Source organism: Ixodes scapularis, unplaced genomic scaffold (genome assembly GCF_016920785.2).
Source record: "Ixodes scapularis isolate PalLabHiFi unplaced genomic scaffold, ASM1692078v2 PGA_scaffold2__306_contigs__length_199485367, whole genome shotgun sequence".
In the NCBI taxonomy this organism is placed as follows: Eukaryota; Metazoa; Arthropoda; class Arachnida; order Ixodida; family Ixodidae; genus Ixodes; species Ixodes scapularis.
The window spans coordinates 109,236,718-109,260,245 of NW_024609857.1; the positions used below are offsets into that span (position 1 = coordinate 109,236,718).

The following is a 23,528-nucleotide window of genomic DNA, read 5'->3' on the forward strand; positions in this document are numbered from 1 at the left end:
TTCAATTGTCTTTTGCGCATAGCTTCCGATTTTTTTTTGCGCGTAGCTTTGTCATTATTTGTTTGAAAAACACTTTTGACAATATTGCGACAAAAACGACGACTCTGGGGCAGTGGTGTGCCTACGGTGGAAGAAACACATTTAGGTGATGACTCTCTGTCCGACGCGGCGGCCACATTATGTTCGGCGCACCGAGAGCGCTTCACTCGTGCGGGGACAGATGGCGCCCAAGTATGGGGTCCCTCCCAAACCGACCACTCCAGTTGTTTCTCCGAGCGGTGGTCCCGCATTCTCTCGCTCAGCGCTTCTTGTTGTACCTCACCGCCGCAATGCCGCCACCAAGTCACCAGAGTCTGTAAATTTGTGTTCTCTTCCTTATACTTCTTCGGGTTAAGGCTCACCTTCATGCACGATGGTGGCACTTGTGATCGACACAGCACCAAAGCAAAACACGAGGCCAGCCACTGGCCGCACACCACCCATCTCACCACCACACCGCGCAAAGAAGGGCGAGCACGTTACTTCGCCGACACCGTGGCCGACGAGGAGGGAAACTCATACCTCAGCGCCCTCCGCAGCGGCGCGGAATTAACTACTCCTGATTCGAGGCTAGCTCCTAACACGATCTGGTCATTCGCTCTTTGCGGGAAGAGTGGCCAGAGTCATCACCTAAATGTATTTCCTCCACCGTGAACGTTCCTGACCATCGCGCGCTAGGCTTTGCGCGCACGGCCCGGATTCCCCAAAATCTTGCTATCTCATTGAGTGAATACGTCTTTGTCACTAGCTGCCGGGCGCACATCATCGTAATGCGTAATGTTTGGTGACGGTGCGGGGTACCATCGTCTTTCACTCTTTTTCATCATCTATCCGGAACTTGTTTGCAGCAGTCTTCCGCCGCAGCCGATTGACCTCCAGACCACGGCCGCGCCGCACAGCACCCGCCCCGCGAACTGCCGCAAATGCCGAAGTGACTGTGAGACGGAGTTTCAGCGAAGTTGAGCTACGAGGGTTTTTATGAAGTTACGAGCGCCGTGAGCAAGACGAACTATATATTGTTAGCTTCCGGAGGGAGGGACGAGAGCGCAGGAACGTCGAGCCAGGTTAGGGTTTTAGATGACATATTTAAAAAAATGAGGGGATCAATGGTCGCTCTCGGCTCAAACAGACCGAGTGTTTCTTTGGTCGCGCGCTCCCCTGGTCCGACGCTCCCCTTTTTATATACCGTACGTTGATGCACGTCACGGGTTGCGCAGCCTTCGCTCCCGTTGATTGGTAGGGCGGGAGGTGGTGGCGACAGCAATTTGGCCGCAGCCAGTTGTTCAGGATGGCGCGAGTCTTTCGAAAATAGTTGATGAAGAAGAAGTCGCGCGCCGTGGCATGCTTGCGGATGGTAAGTGCCCGGATGCTGGCATCTCTAGCGCAGGTCAGTGTTTCCACTCTTTAACAATATGGACGAAATCAAGAGACAGACTCGAGTTTATGGTCCCCTGCCCTGTCCTCAGCCCCGTTTGTGTTGATACCAGTCAGATGCATGCACCAGCCCGTATCGTGATGTCGTGGAACTGTGGCTGGCACAGAGATCGGCAATGCTGTGGGTGGAGGCTGCAGGTTCAAGAACGTTTTCTTCCTGCGCGGCCGACAGCAGTCCTTTGTCTTTTTATATGCCTTCGTCTTTGTCTTCTATGTGTGTGTTTTCAGTTTACTCTCGCGTTTCCTTCATTTAAGGGTAAATAATATGGAGACGACGACGACGCTGGGGTAATGGCGTGCATGACCATCGCGCGCCAGGCTCTGCGCGCACGGCCTGGCCAGTGATTCCCCCCTCCCCCTCCTTGCTTTTCTGAAGGCACCCCCTTAATTCGCAACGACTCCTCTATTCTCAATGCCCCCCCCCCTAACCCCCCCCCCCCCCGGCCCTAAAATTTAGACACCCCCCCTAATTTCAATTCCTGGCGAAACCCCTGGGCCCGGCTTCCATAAAATATTTTTAGCTCAATGAGTGAATACGTCTTTGTCACTTGCTGCGTGTCGCGCATCATCGTAACAGCGACTATTTCTCATAGATAGTACGTACTTGATCTCGCAAATACTGTACAACCTTCAGTCTAATTATACTCAGGTCAAGGGCTACCCTATAGATGGTGCCAGCGTGCCAGTGTGCTACTTGTGTTCTTAGTGTGTACTCTTGTAAGCGATCATAAGGGAACCCAACGCACTCAGCTGCTCTCAGAAACGAGTGTGCGAACGAACCTTAACGAAACAGGACACTGAACATAAAACTAGAAACCACTCGTATACCTATATCTTTTATTTAATAACTTGTATGAGAAATCGGCCTGTAACATGAGAAATTATTAAAAGTAGGAGTCGAAGGAATGACCCGAAAGTCTCGTGTGAGATATCTTATTATATTTCTCTGCTTCTCTTATAAGGGCCTTCCGCTTATTGGCTTTGTCGGAGCAAATCATGGTTTAAAGTCTGGGAAAGTGTGAACACGCTACTATGCGAACCGTATTGGCAACACGCACGACTGGTGTTATCGGCCAGTTTGTTCCTTGTCAACAACCATTGGTAACAGTAGGTTCGAGACTAGTTATGGTACGCTCAATTCCAACATGCCTAAGTATGGTGTCAACAGGCTGCACTGCACACAACACGCACTGGGCTAAATTCAGTTCATCAACTTATTCTGGACACTATTCCGGTGCATGGAGACTGCCGTAGTCTGTCTGCTCATGATATGTACAGTGCATCCTCAAGACTGCGTTGACACTACGTCTCCTAGAATCCTCCGCTGCGTCGCTGCAGGGACCTCCCGGAAGAACATCCTCCAAGCAGAATACTCGTTTGGCACAATTCCACACTGAAACGAAAAAAAAATACAATAATTATACTATATGTGCAACAGCTTTACCCGAGAGTCGTAGTTGTAGGTGCACCACAAGATGCAGCGTTAATTGTAGCTTACATTTTCTTCTTAGCTTAACATCTTCATCAAACTTTTATCCAGCGGTCAATTGAATATTCCATCGAGGCGAGCCATCTGGAGGAGGAAAAAATGCCAGGTGAGCAAAGCATCCATTATTCGCTCAAGTTTTATGCTGCTCTGCACTTATGAATAATTTGAAGGCCAATCTAGGCATATTGTTCTGGCGTCATGAGAAAAGTTTATAGGAGTTGTCAACAGATAGCCCACTTGTTAGGGGTCTCGTCTTGCTGAAGTGACGAACACCGAGCATTGCTACGTGGGTGATTGATTCCACGTCAGCTCATGCAATGATGGTCCGGGTCATAATTTTGATATTTTTGTTAAAAATATATAGAAAAGCCATGTTCTTGGGAGGAACATTCAGGTATATATTGTCACGAATGACAATCGATGAGCCGATGATAACTGAAGAAACTAAACGTTTAATGGGGCGAACTTGTGCCCCAAACAAAAAGGAAACAGAAGATAACAAGAGAGCGTCGCGGGCGTCAATGGCGGCGTAACAGCAGGATCGTACGCCGGGCCAGACCAACGAGGTAGAGGGGCCTAGAGTGATAAACCGGAAGTTCGGAAGTGGCACCCCCCCGGTTGCCGCCATGTTGTACGTAAAAGTGATCACTCGTCACGTGACCTCACAAGAGCCGTGACGTCATCGGTAAGATGGCAGCGCCCAGAGCTAGCGGATGCGTGTTTGTTCGGTGCGCGGTAGCCGTGATGTGCAGCTGCTTTCCGACGACATCTGGCTTTTTCGTGCTCACTGACGCAGGTGTAATGTGAAAACGCGAAGGAATGAGACTTGTACCCTTTTTGCGCAAGATCGCTTTTGATCATCTGAATATTAACGCCTATGAGACAGCATCAGCCGTATCACCGTACCGGTGCTCGGATTCCCGGATGTGTTCGAGGATCGATAGAACTTTGAGTGCTTTTAGCATGAAAGTTTCGCATTCTCTTAGCTTTGTTTGAATGTTGGAATGTCTGAGAATCGGCGCGAAATGTATGCGTCGCACGTAGGGCCTAGGGGAATTCGTTTCAGCCCTAGGTAACTGCATAATCACAGCCAACTTTTAGCGAGAAAGCTTCTGCGATCTTTACGTTTTGTACTTGTGAACAATTTTACGATCCAACTCCTAGCATAAAATATTCGCACCTTCCTACCTTCATTTGAACGTTGGAATGTCTGAAAATGGAAGCGAAAGGTATACGTCGCGTTAGGACCTAGGGGAAGTTGTTTCAGCCCTGCGTCACCGAATGACCGTAGCAACTTTAAACGAGGAAGCTCCTGCGATCTTTAACATTTTGTGCTAATCGACGATTCTGCATTCGATCGCTTTTCTTCCTTTTTTTTTGTGTGTGCGAAGTGCACATTTAGTTTTAGCTCCGAGGAGGACGTTTTATTGAGTGTGGGAATGAATAAATCGTTCAAGGCACCTGCTTCAAAGCTATTCAACTTGCTATAAGAACATCCGTTTTGGTGTACGCATAGATTAACTGCACATTTTTGTCTTTCGTAGGATTTATTGCAGCAATACTTTCTTTCATCAAGAGTGCATTGTATTAGTCGGTCAATTATTTACTTGTTTTAATTACCTGGACAAGATTATTCATATTTGTGTTCATTTCCTGCCTGAAGAGCAGTCTTGTTGAAAAATGTTGACTACAATTCCTTTCAGTCTCTTCAATAGACTTTTTTCAAAAGTGTGGACTGCCTATACTTTGTATCACCGTAACTTGGAGTAGGGCAACCGCCATAGCCCCCTCGAGCCAACCAGAGAGACGGAGTGAAGGTGTATGACAAATCTGTGCAGACAAGCACTCTGATGATATGTTTCATGTGCCTCTCTCCAACGTGCATATTGACTCACCGAGACTGTAGCCTTTGCCATTTACGAAACCGTGATGAAACGAATTACAGTAACTACTACCTTAATTACCCATGGCCTTCATACTTTGGGCATTTGTTCAACAAGTATATTATGTCCGTCATTACTGTGAACTCGGCTGAGCGCCTATTGGACTCGAATGCTGCATTAGCGTTCGACGTGAACTGGGGCCAATTCGTTTGCTTTACGCCGAAAAAAAAATGGCGACAGTTGTGTTGCCTGATGGGGTTTTGCAAAGGGTTTATTGTGTCATACGTATAGGAAGTGTTCTGCTATACAACAATGCTTCAACACAAACTTTTAAGCTAGATGCTCACAGGTGGGTTTGTTTTTGTAATTAACAAGTTATAGCTATGCTTTTAACGTTATTATCATGTGTGTAATTTTAAGTATCCTCTCTGCAATGCCTACAAAGGCCCCTGGAGGGAATAAATTAATAAATAACATATTCACATCACTGGAGTTAGTTTTTGGATGCGCCACGTGTTCAGGAGAAGTGGAACGAGTACAGCCCAATGCAACCAGTGTGCAAGTCTGGTATGTCCCATTAATTAATATTAAGGGGTCAGAGATGCGAATGTCTTCCAAAGGTTCAGCACGCGCGGTGAACACAATTCTTTCCGTATAGACTCTGAAGGCGTGAAGGCGAGCGGAAATATGTTTATTTGGTCAGCGTCTCAAATATGTTTATTTCCACTTGATTACATAAATATTGGTTCTTTGCAAATGGTTTCATAACGAGTTCTTTCTGTGGCAGTCTGGTGTCAGGTGTTCAGTCGTAGTACCTGTGCTCTTTTTTGCCGGATGATGCGTCTGGCACGTCGGTGTTCAGTTTGGTCGAGTGGCAACATTGACCGACTGATGCCGTCTTGTAATTATACGTCATGTGTGGCCACTGACATCTGATGCACTGAAGCTGCAGGGCTGGCTTCTATTCCGCAAATTTTCTGGTAGTTTTCTGCATCAATGCAGCAAGCTCGGGCATGTATTGCTTACATGGCTGTGCCTTTTGCTGTACCGTTGACTTGATAGCTGGCAACAATGTTTTTTTGCTATCCAAGCCATTTCACTTCCATTTCGTAATGACGCTTTTTCTGCATCTCGCGACCACTGCAACTTGTGAGTCTCGTGTGGCAAAGTGAAGTCTGGTGACGCTTGGAGTCCACTTTTGAGATCAACCAACTATTCTATGTCTTCAAGTCACTCAGCGGCATTCTCCCTCAAAGTTGGAAATTGTGTGCTTCGTGGCGTGGACACAGATAATTAGTGTCAGCAAATTATTAGGTATTGTCCTTGGACGACAACTGACACCAAATCAACTGTCCTTGCATTGCCGCTAACCTGCTTTGCTGTGCTTACCTTTTGTCCAGATGAAGGGGATCAGGAGCTTCGGGGTAATGTCGGCACCAGGGACAAAGGCCGCCGAAGGTAATCCTCAATGTTCGTTCGGCGCGAACCCTTGCAGGCCAATTCATTGGTACGGGCACCTCCAGTAGACACGGTCGGCATCGTGCAGTGGTAGCAGAGTAGTTTTCGGTCGACCTTTCGTAGCACCTCCGTTTTCCTCGGTGTACTTTGTTCAGCGCGGACCTACACTGGTTCTTCCCGATGTTGGGAATGCTTCGGCGTTGGGGTGTCTCGTTGAATTGGCATTGAATAGTAACGGATGGCCGGTGGCGGTCGTCGTGATTTTGTGGCATAAGTCACCCTCGGTTCGTCAGATGCCACTTCGCTAGAGGAAGTCTCCAGTTTAAATGCCTTTCGAACTTGTTCCGAAACAACCTCGGCAATCAAAATAAAAGCCGGGAAACTGATGGCAGGAAGTAGCTTCCTGATTTCCTCTACAACGTTGTGGATGATGTCGCGGATGCCCTGGGAGGCTGGCGTCGAAGTTGCAGCTGGACGACTCGAGTGTCGAGACGCTGGGGAGTTGTTGATATTGACAGGCTCGGGCCTGGCAGTGTACATTCAATGTTGGAAGCCTCGGTGATATGTACCCTTCGACTATTGTCGTGGGGTTGCGGATAATTCTGCCGAAGGTATTGTCCCTCACATGAGGGACATGGGCTTCTTAGCGGGTTGTCTTCTGTAGCATCAGGGTTGGCGTGGGTGCTCGATCAGGCGCAAAACATCCCTCGAGAAAACGGTGACGCTCTCGTTGGGGCCGCGTCCTGGACAGAATCAGGAATTCGGCTCTCTCTCGTTGGCTGATGAACGTGCACTTCAGCTTGATCTTGCAAACTTCCCACGACGTTAAGGAGGATTCGTGGTTTTCAAACCAGTGCCTGGCAGTTTCTTCCACGAGAAGTATAGGTTTTGCAGGAGCTGGTTGTCCGTCTGCCCACTGTGGCGGGCGACACGGTCATATTGTTCAATCCAGCCCTCGACGTCTTCATACACCTTGCGTGAAAGACCATCAGAGTGCGAGGTGCGACGGCCATGCAAACGATGGTGGGAACGGACGCGGCTTGCTGCTACAGGTTTGTCATTGTTGGCTTAGTCAGCTTCAGTTTTTCTGGCAAAAGACCGAATTCAGGTGGTTCTTGCTGGTAGCAGCGACTGGCTCGGATTTCAAGTTCTTTGTGGTGTATTTCCGAGGTTCGTCATTGTGGTACTCGCTCGTCTTGCGGTTTTTCTGCCGGAATCGGGATAGGACTTGGTTCACGGCTCGCCGGGGGTTTAAGACGTGGAATAATCCGCCACCCGTGTCTTGTTATCGGGCAACTCGGGTGAGGAGCCGCTAGGATCGACACAGAGTGAACGGCTATGGGTAAAGTGCGCAGCACCTCCACCGGAACATACGATGGCAACTGAGCATGGCCTGGAACTTTCCAGAATAGTAAATATTGATAGAAAATAGGACTGGAGCAAGCATCCGCGACATTATAACAAAACAGACAGAAGAGAGTCTATTATGACAACTAAAGAAGCTGCGTTGCTTTAGTGGCATTCTGTCCGAACAAATCCTCTCCTTCGGGATTTGGCGACTGCCGTGGACGAGCTGAACTGAAATGGATGTGGGACCACTTTTCTGGTAATGAGCAGCTGCAGACTGTCGTCGCAAAGCGGCGTGAACGGGTGGACTGGGTAGGTAACACGCGCGATGAAATGTCCATACAGCTTGCAATTCGCGTAACGAGTGTTGATGAGACTTTTGTGTCGACGAAACGTGCAACAGGCCAGCGGAATCAATACCAACTGCAACAGCTGTGCTCCGTGAAAGTGCACGTCTACGCCAGAACAATTTAGGAAGCAGCACAGCATCACCTAAAGCACGGCACAGGAATTGCCAGCTTGAAGGCAGGTCTTCGGTGCGCCGCACAACTGTGCTCCGTGAAAGTGCACGTCTACGGCGGAAAAATTTGGGAGGCAGCACAGTATCATTTAGCACGGCACAGGAACTACAAGCTTCAAGGCAGACCTCCGGTGAACCGCACAACCCAATTGAGCCTTCGGTCATTTGAACGAGACGGCACCACGATTGCACATTGCCGAGCACGACTCACGCAACTTCCGTCGCTGAACTGTGTATCCCAATATATTGCACACGCTTCACTGCAGATTTCGAAGATTCCTATGGTCAACGAGAGCACAGAAACGACGCCTTAAATTTTATTCTAGCGGTATCTGAATCAATCCGAGGTGCGAGCGACGTAGGGCCGATTGTCTCTTTCGTTGCAATAGCCCCATCGGTCACCAGCGAAATGCACACCGTTCCTCCGTATTTTCACGTTACACGTACGTCAGACACCACGCTGAACTCTGAAGTCGCTTTCGACCGGCCTCATATGACAGCTTCCGCGTCTGAAATCAACTCGCCGAGACGAACGACAACGAACAAAGCATCCTACAAGCTCCGGCCAATGCTCTGGCCCAGCTGGGGCCAGCCGCTGCCTGGGCGCTGCCATCTTTCCTGTGACGTTAAGTATTTGGTATGGTCACGTGACGAGTGGTCAAATTTGCGTACAATTTCAGCAGCCTAATGGGGGTCACTTTCGAGTGCAGACCGGAACCCCGGTTTATCGCTCTAACCGCCGAATTCAGAAACCTCACTCAAACTACACTCAAACTGAAGGGCCCCTCCACTTCCTCGCGGCGGTAGGCCCCTCTACCTCGTTGGGCGAGACTGACTCCGCTTGCTATGTGGGGTCCCTTATGTACCCTCGTGGGTTTTTGGAACATCCGTCTTAGAACTTTCGGCGTGTAGAACATTCGGAACTCGATCAGACTAGAATGTTCTCAATCTTACGAGAACGCCAAGTTGAATGAATAAGTAAAAGGACATTCCGCTGGTTGGAATCGAACCTAGACTTCCGCGTGACAGTCAAGCGCGCTAACCATGCGACCACGTACGCGCTTGCTAGGCGGTGAGCGTGGCAATATGAACGCCGTAACAATTTTTTTTTTCGCTGAGATATAAAATAGGGAATGTCGAGGCGTGGAAATGAAAACGATTTCACTATGCTACTTTGCACAGTCGTCATTTTCTTATCCATGCTTTCACGTCACCATAACCTTTTAATAGATTTCACAGCAGATATACAACACATACACAAACAAGTAAAACTATCAATAAGATATTTATATGCAAACAAAAAAATTACACATGGCAAAAAAAGGCGTTTTTGAAACATATTCACATTTTTTTGCAGATAAACTATCTATTATAATACTTCACAGAACATATCAAAATGCGCGTATTTAATTATATTTACGAATAAGTAAAGATAATATTCCCGCCCTTAATTGTCTTTTTGTTATGAACGCGGAAATGCAGCTGAATTCTTAAAAAGTGGCAAGATTGGGCGTAAATATTGAAAGAAACTGTGTCTTTTATTTTTTTAAACTCCCCTTGGCACTTCGCAGTGACTTGAACTAACCTGCGGTGCCAAACTATCCAGTAACATATGACCTCCGAACGGGAAAAGCTACGTCAAACCTTCACTCGGAGCGAGCTGACGTATTCGTTATAGCGGCTTTGCCGCTAAACGTCTTCTTCATCGAAGCGTCAAAAACTGGAAAGCGGGGCTCTATTGTAGAGAGCGGATAGTCCTGCTCTTCCGAACATTGCTTTATCATTGTTTGACCACACCTCCCCCCCCCCCCCCCGGCCCCCGCCCCTGCCCCCTTCTTCCCACGCCTTATCACGAACAAGAAACTCCTGCAAACGCCACTGCTGGCGGCAGTTACGAATCGTGATCACATCACATTACTTTGGAACCCAAAGGTAAATACGTGAAGAGCCAGTTACGGGAAAATAAGGCAAGAGTAGTTGTAAAAAAAAAGTATGCAGGTCAGTTGGTCAGGAAACATTGCAATCTAAACACCGAGACGAGGAAAAACAAAACATAACGGACAGTGGGAAACGAACTCTCAAACGCAGCTGAGCTTATTCACAAGAAGAACGACAATAAATGTATGCCCACACAGAAAGAAAGAATACGGAAGATAAAGACATGCGACCGTAAAGACTTGACCGAACTTTGCCAGACAAACTAAGTCCCTCCAAAGTTAAGGGCGGCAACGGGAACGGGCACCTCTCCCAAGGACCTAGACAGATAAGTTTCACCACGCTATGTGACCCGACCGAGGCAGTACGCCAACCTCTTTCCCATTTTGCTGCCGTAACCCCCTTCCCCAACACACACACAGACACACACACAGACACACAGAAACACACACACACACACTCACTCACTCACTCTCTCATTACTCACTCACTCACTCACTCACTCACTCACTCACCCACTCACTCACTCACTCACTCACTCACTCACTCACTCACTCACTCACTCACCCACTCACCCACTCACTCACTCACTCACACACTCACACACTCACTCACTCACTCACCCACGCACGCACGCACGCACGCACGCACGCACGCACGCACCCACCCACCCACTCACTGACTCACTCACTCACATACTTACACACTCAATCACATACTCACTCACTCACTCACTCACACACTCACTCACTCACTCACTCACACACTCACGCACACACTCACACACACACACTCACACACACACTCACACACACACTCACTCACTCACACACTCACTCACTCACTCACTCACTCACTAACCCACACACTCACTCACTCACCCACACACACACACACTCACTCATTCACACACACACACACACACACATTCACTCACTCACACACTCATTCACTCACTCACACACTCACACACACACTCACTCACACACACACTCACTCACTTACACACTCACTCACTCACTCACACACACACACACTCACTCACTCACTCACTCACCCCCACACACACACACTCACTCACTCACTCATTCACTCACTCATGCACCTACCCACCCACCCACCCACTCACTCACTCACTCACTCACATACTCACACACTCACACACATACTGACACACTCACACACTTACTCACACACTCACACACATACTCACACACATACTCACACACATACTCACACACTCACTCACTCACTCACACACTCGCTCACACACTCACTCACTCATACACTCACTCACACACTCACTCACACACTCACTCACTCACACACACACTCACACACACTCACTCACTCGCTCACTCACACACCCACACTCGCTCACTCACACACTCACTCACTCATACACTCACTCACACACTCACTCACACACTCACACACACACTCACACACACACACACACTCACTCGCTCACTCACACACCCACACTCGCTCACTCACTCACACACACACACACTCACTCACTCACTCACACACATACACACACACATACACACATACACACACACACTCACTCACTCACTCACTCAACTCACCTCACTCACTCACTCAACTCACCTCACTCACTCAACTCACCTCATTCAACTCACCGCACTCAACTCACCTCACTCAACTCACCTCACCTCACTCAACTCAGCTCACCTCAACTCACCTCACCTCACCTCACCTCACCTCACTCACTCACTCACTCACTCACTCACTCACTCACGCACTCACACACTCACACAGTCACACACACTCGCACACACACTGACGCGCGAGCGCGCACGCACAAAGAAACAAATTAGACTCCAACACCGAAAACCGTAGAAACATTACAATAAAGGAAACTTTCACAGAGTGATTGAAAACAAAAGACGGCTGACTATCGCAATGCTTACAGGAGACTCGGTGTCTTTGGTGCTCAATAAGTGAAGCTAAAAAACAAAAAAAACCTACCTTAAACGTGCGCGACGCACCGATTATATCTAAAAGGGAAGACAGAAGTTGATAACCAGAAGATATTTTCTTTCGGAACTCTGATCGGATATTCGAAGCTGGGAGAGAAGAATTCAGAACCTCTGAAATAGGCGTTTGCGACGACGTTTCGAGTTCCGTCATTTACGAAGCGAGTAAGAGTCTAGTGTCAAATTGAACAGCCATGGCCCAACGATTCAGCGCCGTGCGATTGTTCTGGGTGGACTATCTACGGAGACAGAAGAAAGTGTGTAGCGATAAGCACCTCGTACCGGTAGGGAGACTCAAGGAAGTGCGGTTGGAAAAGCTACTGGCTCCACAGACAGTGAATGAATCTGACCTTTTATGCCAACATCACTACAAATACCCCCAGAATGAGATTGCTTCTCCTCACAATGTCAGTACATCACACTCTGTTTTCCGGGACTCTGATGACATTCTGGCTGAAGTGAGTCGAGACTTGCGTGCTGCTAGTCCGTCGGTAACTCCATTGAAACCACGTAAAACCACTAAAAAAAGGTGCGAAGTGTATTTGAAGAAAATACAAGCTCAAGTGAGTTCTTCGATTAGAAGAAAGCTGTCAAGCGTTTATGACGTGAAAACCGTCGAAGACAGGTGTGAGCACTGCGCGGAGTGGTTTGATGCGTTCCGCGAAGCGCTGAAGGCATGCAGTTTCCACCAGGAACGCAAGCGATTGTACACGCTTTGCCACCAAGCATCTCGAAGAAAGAAATATTGCGTCTGGTGCCGGAAGTGACTGCCTACATGATTAATCAAACAAGAAAACTGAAGCGTAAAGTTGGAGTATGGGCAATCGCTGATCCCTACATGGGGAAAAAGGCAAATGCCGAAGACGTGAGGGTTGCACTTGAGTACTACACACGCGACGACCTCGCATGCTCTGTTCAAAGCCCCAACAAAAAGGACGTCGTTAAAGCCATGATCAACGGCAACAAGACCAAAGTCGTAAAAAGGCTTATGACCCGCTCTATTAAGGAAGCTTACCAGCTGTTTAGAAAGGACCACCGCCACCGAGAACTAGGCGTATCTAAATTTTATTCCCTACGACCAAAATAGGTAAAAAAGAGTCCCGAGCACGAGGTGTGCGCATGAAAATATTGCGTCAATTTTCAGTTGCTTTTACCGGCAATAACGAATGCCTCAAAGAAGACATTTACTGAAGACGACCTCAACCGTATGTACCTCTGCAGCGCTCCAAACGATTGCTTTCTGCGCCGTTGTGAAAAGTGACCAAAAAAATTGCGATGGCTTAGCTCGGCTATGCCAGGATATACGTAGCGTGAGCTTATGCGCACAAAATGAGAGGCGCTATCAAGCGGCTCCGGTGCTGCGCCAGACTTGGCTAAATGGGCAACGGAGGCGCTCAGCTGGGCACGCGGCGGCACCAGTGCGTCTGCCGCGGATATGAAGCCACTCCTCTGGAATGCCAGACCGGCGAGGCGGGCGCGGCAGCGGCGGAGTGCGCGGCGGCGGCGGCTCCGGCGCGCCAGCTGTGCGCCGTGTGACGTCACTGCTCCTCGGGCATGCGCAGCACGGAGCCCGGCTCAATATGTGAGCCACGCGAAACTGCACAACCTCGGCCAGTGTAGCTCACGCTACAAAAACGCAGAGCATCTAGCTACAGTTGCTCCATCTTGACGAAGACGAAGAGATCTCTTTCGCGTTATGGGACGCCGGCGAACTCGTCAAAATGGTTATGGCCACTTCCGCCCTCCTGCGGGAACTGGAGTCATGGAGCGAAAAGTATATGAGGCATTCTTACATCCGTGACCTTCAACGAAGCCGGATACGTGACACAAGAACCGCTTTACCATCCAAGGCAGTGATGTTCCCCTTCGATTTTGCGGAAAATTGGACAGGAATCTTCTCAACCGAAAAACAGTTTTCATTGAAAAAATAAACGCGAGTGTTTCTCTTTACTTGTGTGGTTACGTCCACGCAAGCTTTGCCGTTGTCAGCGATGACACGGCACATGACACAGCTCACGCTCTTCTAGCCACGGAGGCCAGAGAAGAATATGTTGATGAACATCACCCAGTCTTTTCTGAAATAACTTTTGTATCAGACGGATTGGCAGCGCATTTGAAGAATCCCTTCCAATTGCACGAATTGTCTCGGAAGCCGTACTCTTCGGCAAGATGGATCTTTTTAGCAACTGGACACGGGCAAAGCGCTTGTGACGGACTAGGTGGTAATCTTGAACACCACGCAACGCTCACCAACTTGAGATCTTGGCTCAACTCAACGATTGTCACCGCTAAAGACTTTTGTGGAAGTGCTGCGTGAAAAAGTAAGAAAACTCTGCATATTCCACCTGTCTGCGGTTTGAGACTTTCGTGCGGTGAAGCAAGTAGAGTGGATAACCGTAAAACGTGTGAAGGGAATCCAGACATCTCATCTGTGGAAGTCTTCAGATGCCGAGAGGCCGGATGCACACGTGGCCACTTGCGCAACTGAGAGTTATAAGCTTATCTATGCATAGGTAGCAAATTTGCAGAGTGGGGCCGTTCTGTTTTTGTGAATTGTAAGCTAAGTAATGGTATCCCAGCTCAACGTTTCTTTTCGTGTCAGTTATGCACACCCCTTCTGAAAAAAATAAAATGAAATATAAAATACATGCTATAACTAACACTCAAAATGTTCGGTGCTGTGCGGCAAAGCCGATAATGACGAAGACGTCGGCTCGCTCCGAATGATGGTTTGTCGTAGCTTTTCCCGTCTTGAGGTCATATGTCACTGAATATTTTACCACAAGAAGTTTGTTCAAGTCACTGCAAAATGCCAATGGCAGTTTAAAAAAAATAAAAGATGTTTTTTTTTTTTTTTTTAGATTTCGACGCTCAATATTGGCACATTACGAGAAATCGGCTGCATTTGCGCGTTAATAACCAGAAGAGAAATAAGGGTGGGGCATATTATCTTTATATATTCGTAACGAATACTTAAAGGCGGGCATTTTGATATGTCTTGTTAAGTATTACGAAAGGTGGTTTATTTACAAAAAAATTTTGAATATGTCTCTGAAACGTGTTTTATGCAGTGTTTGCATATAAATATTTTATTGATATTTTTAATTTTTTTCTGTATGTGTTGTAGATATTTTGTAAAAGGTAATAAAAAAGTTATGGTGACGTCAAAGCTTCGGTGAGAAAATGACAACTGTGCAAATTAGCATCGTGAAATCTTCTCAATTTCCACGCCCGAGCTTCTCTATTTTATATCTAAGCGAGAAAAAAAAATTGTTGCGGCATTCATATATAGCTGAATGTTCCTCCCAAGAAAATGGCATTCATATATATTTTTCTACCAAAAACATCAAAATTATAACCCGATCAATCATTGCACGAACTGATGTGGAATCACCCGAGTGTACAGTGCTGCGAAAACGTATATGGAATACTCGAGCTGTGTCTTATATTGTGAAAGCGCTATCCTGGCGGCAGTGAAAAAAAGGCTTCATGATGTTGCGCTTAATCCGCCCACTAAAGGTCGAAATCGCGAATGGTCCGTGGACACCTAGATTACGCCAGCCACCTGTAACGTAGTGCAATGGAAGTGGGGAAAAGCCTGGATAGTACGGCGGGCAAATTGCTACATTATCCTCGGTCTAGTCGCAATTACGTCCTTGAGCGAGCGGCCTCTTCTACTAGAGCATTTTCATTGAGCGCTACGTCATGGAGCAGCTCTTCGGTTTCCGCCAAGATAGCGTCCCCACCATGCAGACACAGTTCCCGTGTTCCGTACAGATGTCAAGCCATGAGCAGCCATATTTAAGTTTGAGCGTCACTAACCAGCCACAAAAGAACATGTCCGGAAACGAAACAAGCGATATGCTGCAGAGGATTGCTGGTGTCCACAAAAGGTTTATTTTGTTTCGTTGATGGACTAAAATGGCTGCTTGTTACACTAGTGGGCTTAGGTTCACTTCAGACGAGGCAATTTCCCATCAATTTCGGGGTTGCCAGCGAGTTATTCCCTTGATCCTCGCGCCACTTAGGCAAAGAGATCTCCTCCTTGCCTCTTGTGAACTTGACGAATGTCTTTGTAGGCATTCGCCTGACCACTGGGAAGGGGGACACCTCGTGACACTAACACAGGTGAGAAAAATAGAATGCATCTTCACCGGAAACAAGAAAAAAATCAGCGTTAAATCGCGTTCAAGATGAAAGAAACCTATCTTGTTTATAAATATTGAACGCAATAGCGCACACATAACGCAAATACGTGCTGATCGTCTACATTGCACATACGTATATCAATGACCTACGTTCTCTGTAAACAAACTAGTGTTTTGAGGCGTAAGAAAAGTCTGCATCTAAGTGACGGGACTATCAGTCGTTTTCTTTTTGCCTTAGAAACCCAAGATCTTCAGAGACCATCAGCTTAACTCGGCACAATAACGACCCCATCATTACTATCATGACATACTGGAAACGTGTGCGGCGAAGGTCTGTTCCGGATCTGCACCCAAGGAGTCTGAAGCGTCTACTTCCCCGCGAAGCAATCGGTAGAGTCGATCGTTGCAGCTTACGCAGGAATCTCAGCAGATGACGAGGGTGAAATTATGTTTAGACCTATATGTAAGCCTACGCTGTGGCACTGTGCATGACGTGCTTAAGTGCCACAGCGAGGTGTATTTTTTATATTAAACATATCTTTAGCTTTGTTTTTCGCCGAGCTCCTTCCGTGGGTTGCAGCGATTGACCCTCCCAAGTGCTCTGTGGAAAAGTGGACGCTCCATATTTATTGAAGTGTGCTTTTGAACCAAAAAACCGAAGCGCCCACCTCTTTTTCTCGTTCTCCGTATCCGCCAGAAAGTGCAGGTGCCGCATCAGGGGCTCAGGGGGTATGGCTTCGAACGTGTTCTTTTTGCCGGACATGGAGCAGCTCTGCACACGGTACCCGTGAAGCAGAAAAGCACCTGCACCAGGACGTTGTCTTGTGTGAACAATCAGCGCTACCAAGTGACACCAGCAAAACAAAACACTTTGCGCCGCATTTTATAAGCTTAAACCTCTTACATGTAGGGTCGTGGCGACCTTTCACCCCTTAGTTTTTCCCAGAGTTGGTTAAGGTACATATAAAAACTACTTGAAGTAAAATACAAAGTATTTGAGAGGTTATAATAGGGTGTTTGACATGCCGAGGCTGAATCGAAAAAGAGCGGTAAAAATCGGCGCCTGGACGTAGCAATCTAATATTTTTGTTGAAGGTGTATTTCACAGGTGGGGTTTACCTTGTAAAACGACAAAGCGTAGCTCCCCTTATGTAAAAAGCAGGATAAGAAAACAAAAAAAAAAAGCTTGCCAGGGTCAACGGCGGACGGCAACGCAGACGACCGAGTCGAGTGGCGGGGCGTGTTTGGCGCGTTGGCGCTACCTACTTGTCTTGCCTTGCTTTTAAAAATGTCGAGGCTGCCCTCGATGACCGTGGACTATTAAAGTGAACGTAATCTTGTCTTATAGTACCTTGGTTTTAAAATACATGCGGACAATGATAGCAATACTTGAAGTTACAAAAATAAAAGAAAATGTGGTTGCATAACGACGGGGCTCTTGCTGCCGACGGATTTTGTCTGCATGTCGTCTGCCTTCTTTCGTTGGCAGGCTACACCTTCCGACGCTGTTCTCGACACCATCTATCAATACGTGCGCCAAACGCGCCACGCCACTCGGCTCGTCTGTCAGTGTCGACGTCCGCCGTTGACCCTGGCAAGTTTTTTAGCCATATTTTTTAGTGAAAGGGAGCTACGCCTTGTTAAGTTTACAAGGAAAAACCCACATGTGAAATACGCCTTTGACGTAAAGTTTAGATTGCAACGTGCAGGCGCCGATTTTTACGGCTCATTTTGAATCGAGCCTCGGCATTTCGGACAGCCTTCAAGCAAAGTTCAACGAACACAATGTACATGAAGTAAAGTACTATAAATACAATGTATTTTCAATGTAAATTACAAGTACCTTTTAGCACACTTTTCATGAAGGCATTTAATTCCCCTATACAGTTATTTTTAACTGGTATGCATCGCACCAGTGATACTCGGGGTTGCATCAGTTATTTCCGGAAATGACAGCGAATATTCGATAAAGTAAAGTGGCCAAAGAGTGGTGGTCCTTCCCTCGCTGACAAACTATTTAGCACATTCAACATATAAAGCACTTATTTGTTAACGAAGCATCCTTTTGGGATCCCAATTTAACAAGACCAAATTTGGGAATTATACTTTGAAGTTGGGAGTTGTACTTTCCTCGGAAAGTACCAGAAAAAGTACTTTAATTATAGCACAAGTACGTACCCATAGAATGCACTTCAAGTGAAGTACACGTTTTTGAAACCACAATGTGCTTAAAGTACTTCCCCACACTGCTTTCTCCGGATGGAGGTTTAGGATTGCTATAGCTGCACCGTCATTACCCCACTGGAAAAAAAAGTTAATCGGCGATACTCCCAGGAAAGGTGTCAATAGGCTTATCATGTTCGCTATAAAATTTTGCCTACTGTAAGATTGTCTTAGGAATATGACTGTTCTTTTTTGTTAAGGGTAGGATGTTTTTGCATATTTCACAAAAAAAAACAAAAACTGGAAAAATATCTTACAGAAAGACAACGAAAAGAAACCCGACGCAAATATCGCGACTCCAGCAAAACGGACGTCCCCTAGGGGAAAAACACTGCCCTGACGGGAACAGGTCCTCTCGTGATTTCTGCTCGTCTCTTTCTTCTGGTTCTACCCCTTTCCCTTCGCCCCAAGATAAACGATCTCTTCGTCTCTTGTGGTTTCTGTGATTGCATGTTTTCGGCGGCTGGTGTTATAGCCGCCGATGTAAAGCGAGGGAAGCTGCGCTGGTTGTGTTCAGAGAAACGAAAACGGCAGCAATGACAAGGGCCGCGGGGAAAACCATGACTCGTTGGGCCTAGGAAATTAGGTGCGCCTTGCGTTGCTTCTAATGCCGTTTTGGCCGAACAGTAGTCCCGGAGACTCTATCGTTACTGTCGTATTAGTGTGTCGCCTAAATATCTCACGACGCAACCCGCGCAACCGCATAAACCAGACAGTGAGCGTTTGTCAACGTCCATTAGTGCGGTAGAAGGACAGTAAATATTTTTTTTATCGCTCATCCGAAGAAGCCTTTGCAAGTTCGCTTATGCCAACGCACCGCTGCACGTTTGGGACGTAGTGAACGAAAATCGGAGCAAACTGTTTTGAGTTCAATGCTTGCCAGCTGAAACCCGACCGTTGTGCAGTGAGCTGGCACATGGCAGTTCACGACCTGTTTTCGACCTTCATATTTGCCCTAGAGTGGCGACCCTTATAGGTCACTGGTGTCGCGATGGCTTGCACAGACGTCAAATGGGCGGCCATTGTGGTGACCTTGCTGCTGATCACGTAAGTGCATTTCGAAAAAAGTTACGTGCATGCCATGTATACTCCATTTCACTTCGAGTGCGAGCGTAGCAGAAGTTACAGGAGAGCGAGCTCCGGGCCTTGAGCGTCTCTGCCAAGCTCGTTCGCTCGTGCCCAGCAGGCGTTGTTTATGGCAACAGGCTCGTGCTTGTAGCTTCGAATTCATTCGAGCATAAAGGGAATCAAGCTATTGGGCAGGAAATCGAACTATAGGGTGCGCTTTATCGAGCTTGTTGTTAGAGTGCCTTCATACACACGCGCGCCTTTGCTTGAGTGGTGACATCTCAGCCATTTTTCCGCTCAATTGTTTTTTATGCCTTTTGAAGTGCGCGCAATCCGGTGTCACTCAGCTCGAGCGCGTAGCTTTGGCTAATGCATAGACGCCATTTTACCGCCCAAGTCATGCACCGAGTGCGCGAGAGCGTCACGCGCTGGCACATTCAGTGCAACAATGGATGTCTTCACCCTGAGACAGACAGACATGCAGGCACCCTACTTGTTGTCCCCACAGATCGGTGTTTACTAACACAGCATAACAAATAAATTAAACCTCGCCTAGCACGGACTGGGCACGAGCTCTTCGCTCTGACCAGTCCGTTCGTCGCTCGAGGAGCGGCCTTCAAATCGTCACCTTTGTTTTTTCGAATCAAAAACAAACAATAAAATTCGGTTTCTTGTCCCAACAGCTGAAACGTACCGCTAGAGGCGTGACTGTTCGATCTCGTCCCCAAAAAGTGTCATGCAGCATTCAATTTCGTATAGTGAGTCCTCGACGCACCAATGGCGACCGGCGCGTTGCGGTCCTTGTAGAAGTAGAGGCAGGCGTCTTTGAGCACGAGGAACCGCTTCTTCCAAGACTTCCACTGCTGACTGAGCTTGCATAGGTAGCCCTGACAGTCGGGTTCCACCAGGGAGCCGCACGGAGCGTGCAGCTGGCTCACCACGGTGTCCATGTACGAAGCACCCTGGAACGGCAGCAGCAGAAACGCCCCACGTGAAAGGAAGTTCGAAGCATCCCAATCCTATCGGACAAAGTCGGGAGGCGCAAAGTGTGTAGAGAGTGTTTTGTGGTGGGCTGGTTGTCTATGGAGATATCTTCAGCCCGCAAGGAACGCCAAATTCAGCTGTCCAAATTAGGAAGTTTCCGTAGAGCGTTTTCCCACCTCCGCTACGCTTTACGGAACGAAGACGCCACTACTGCGCATGCGCGGCGCTAACCTGGCCTACCGAGCGCCTGATCTCGTAGCGCGTTGCGAAGAACGTTGCGGGACAGCGGAAACCATCTACAAAAACTCCCTATTAACAAATATAGACCAACTAGCTAAGCACAAGCCCGTAAGGCACGCAACCCCCTCCCCCCCCCCCCCCCCCCCCTTCTTTTCCTGGACAACATCGCCTCGGCGCATGTACTAAAATGAAAATTTCAACTGAACAAAGGCAAACATTCCTAAGTTATCCGGAAATTGTTTAGATGGCAAATATAAAATATCAATAGGCAGTAAGTAAACTTTTGGATCTGTAAAGCTTTTATTCCACAGCTCCACACATCTGTTTGTATTGAATTCGATAGGCCACATTTACAAAATTGTCAATTTCTGCTTTTCCTTAGAAAATGCCGTAACGCTCTGGTTAACAAAAAACTAAAATAAAAAAGAATTTGTATATTTCTTTGAAAACGTTTTATTCTACGAAATGTTCTAGAAAGTAGGCCATGGCGAAACATTTCTCTGCTAAATTGTGTGGGAAAATGGAGTCGGCGCATAATTATGCACCCCCCCCCCCCCCCCCCAATTTATGATTTCTTTCTAAATTTCGGGGATACATGAGGTGTTACGCATTTGGGTTACACTTTTTGAAGCCATTTTTTTTACGAAACCCTGGGGCTTTGGTTTTGCTGGGTTATGTAGGCTCTTGTAACTTATAGGGGTGGTGCAACAATATTCGGTTGGAATGATTCTCACTTTACACACGCTTACACTGGCAGTAGTGGGACACTCTTAAGCGTGTTTCACATGCAGCGATTTTGGCCCTAAAGCGGCGCGATTTCTGCCGTCGCGGCGCTCGTGCCGCAGAATTGCTGGTGCTGGCCAGAGCGCCGCGACGGCAGAAATCGCGCCGCTCTAGGGCCAAAACCGCTGCATGTGAACTAGGCTTTAGGGGAGATCGGTGGCCGAGTGGGCTGGCGCACACCAGCTCGGAGCACGTGGAGCGAAAGCTCGCGCTGCAGAACCCAGGGATCCTGGGTTCAATCCCCACCCCTGCCCGTTTCCATCTGGATGAGCGTCGCACCGGCGTGTGGTCGTGTATCACTACTGCATGGTGCACGTTAAAGACCCCAGGCTAGCGGTTGTACTGCACTGGCTAAATTTCTCAGCTACAGCTGAGAGACAAGTTGCCCGTCAAGGGAGACTAAGTTCTAGGCTGTATAAACACACACACACCCCAATTTTTTGGGGGGACACTCTTAAGGGCCACCCACACTAGCGAGAAAACGCGCCCGGCGCGCCGATAAATCGGTTAAGCGGCAAGATAAAGGGCGTGTCTCTGCACGCGCTCGTGGCGCTGACTGTGCTTCGGCGACATTTTGTTACTTGCCGCGATCGGCGTGCCACGCGCGTTTTCTCGCTAGTGTGGGTGGCCCTTTACGCAACCCACTCACCAAGAAGCTTTGTCGTCGCGTAATGTGAAGAATAAAAGCGCACGGCTTCGTTCAGTCTCTCCTTCGCAAAACCTGATGACGAAGTCAAGGGCATCGCATTGTTTGCGATGTCAGCAATGCGAGTCCTATGCTTTTGCCTTGCGATTCCCACCGTGACGATATTTAAATGCGGCTCATACGGTGGACACAAGCATGGCGTGAATATTTGATTTTGGCTCTTGACAATATGTAGGGACTTTTAGTAAACCGTTACTGTGTTCCGCGTAGCGCACTACCAAAGGCTTTGAAGCGTGCTTTTAAGCTCGCGCCCGGGTGATACCATGACCGCGGGGAGCCCGCTTAAAAGCATGCTTCAAAGGCTCCGGTAGTGCGGTTGTGCGGCACGCCTAGTGCTGTAGTCGTTACCGAAAAAAAGTGACGACATACGTTATTCGTTAGATGCAAGGAAAAGAAACGCTGTACCGACCCATACGTTACTTCAAAATAAAAGGAACGCGTTACCGTTACCGGTAAAACGTAATGCACGTTACTTGTTACTTCTATTTTTAAATTCACGGTGACATCATTTTTTTGGCGACACCGTTTTTCGAGATTGGGACAGAGGGCGTGGGCGTTGGCTTTTTTTCTTTTTCTGGTGGATCTTTTTGCGTGGGGAAAAGACTGGCAACATTTTGAAGCTATGAGGGGTGAGTGCAATAATTGACGACTTGGCGCTTATACTTCGTTTCACCCTAGGTCCAGATGCAGCCGACGCTACGAGCTAATGGGACCAATTGAGCAGCGTGAAAAGCGCAAGTCACTGGGCCTTTTTTGTGTATGATTGGTTCAGCGATGATAGTACACGTACAGAAGCACGACAAGCCACCATGATGGTGCCCTTTTGACTCTGTCCGATTGGTCCCATCAGCTCGTAGCGTCGGCTGCGTCTGGACATAGGTACAACCAAGCAAAGAGACACGCTAAAAATGTAAGTGTCTTTCATTTTCAGGGTTTGGGAAAAAGGTGTAACGAGTAACTTAACCATACGGCAAAAAGCAAAGGGAGAGTGCTAGAGGTAGGAGCCTCTTCTGACGTTTGCAAGTGCGGCCTCTGGGCGCCGCCATCTTGCTGCTGGTGTGGGTAGATCGCCTGATAGTCAAGCATTGCCAAGACGTACCCACGGTTTCTAGACTGGCGCCCAAACAAAGTGTATTCCTTCCCAGATGGCCAGACTAGCTCTCGAAGCCTGCTTGCAAACGTCGCTTACAAATAACCACTGCTTGCGTCCCAAGCGACTTCCGGTCGCTCTGTCTTTGCAAATCTGTCGAGCTTAGGTATGTCACTAG

At 47.9% G+C, this 23,528-nt stretch overlaps 1 protein-coding gene across 1 annotated transcript in view; it reads right to left on the minus strand.

Annotated features, from left to right (window-relative positions):
- Positions 1 to 2,342: 2,342 nt before the first annotated feature.
- Positions 2,343 to 23,528, minus strand: part of LOC8029269 — a 289,994-nt gene continuing 268,808 nt past the window's right edge. The window contains exons 11-14 of the mRNA XM_042291990.1: positions 20,323 to 20,509; positions 16,925 to 17,060; positions 2,972 to 3,046; positions 2,343 to 2,866 (exon numbers count right to left, since the gene is read on the minus strand). Of these exons, the coding sequence (XP_042147924.1) occupies positions 2,998 to 3,046; positions 16,925 to 17,060; positions 20,323 to 20,509 (372 nt within the window). The 3' untranslated portion in view covers positions 2,343 to 2,866; positions 2,972 to 2,997. The remainder of the gene's footprint in view (positions 2,867 to 2,971; positions 3,047 to 16,924; positions 17,061 to 20,322; positions 20,510 to 23,528) is intronic.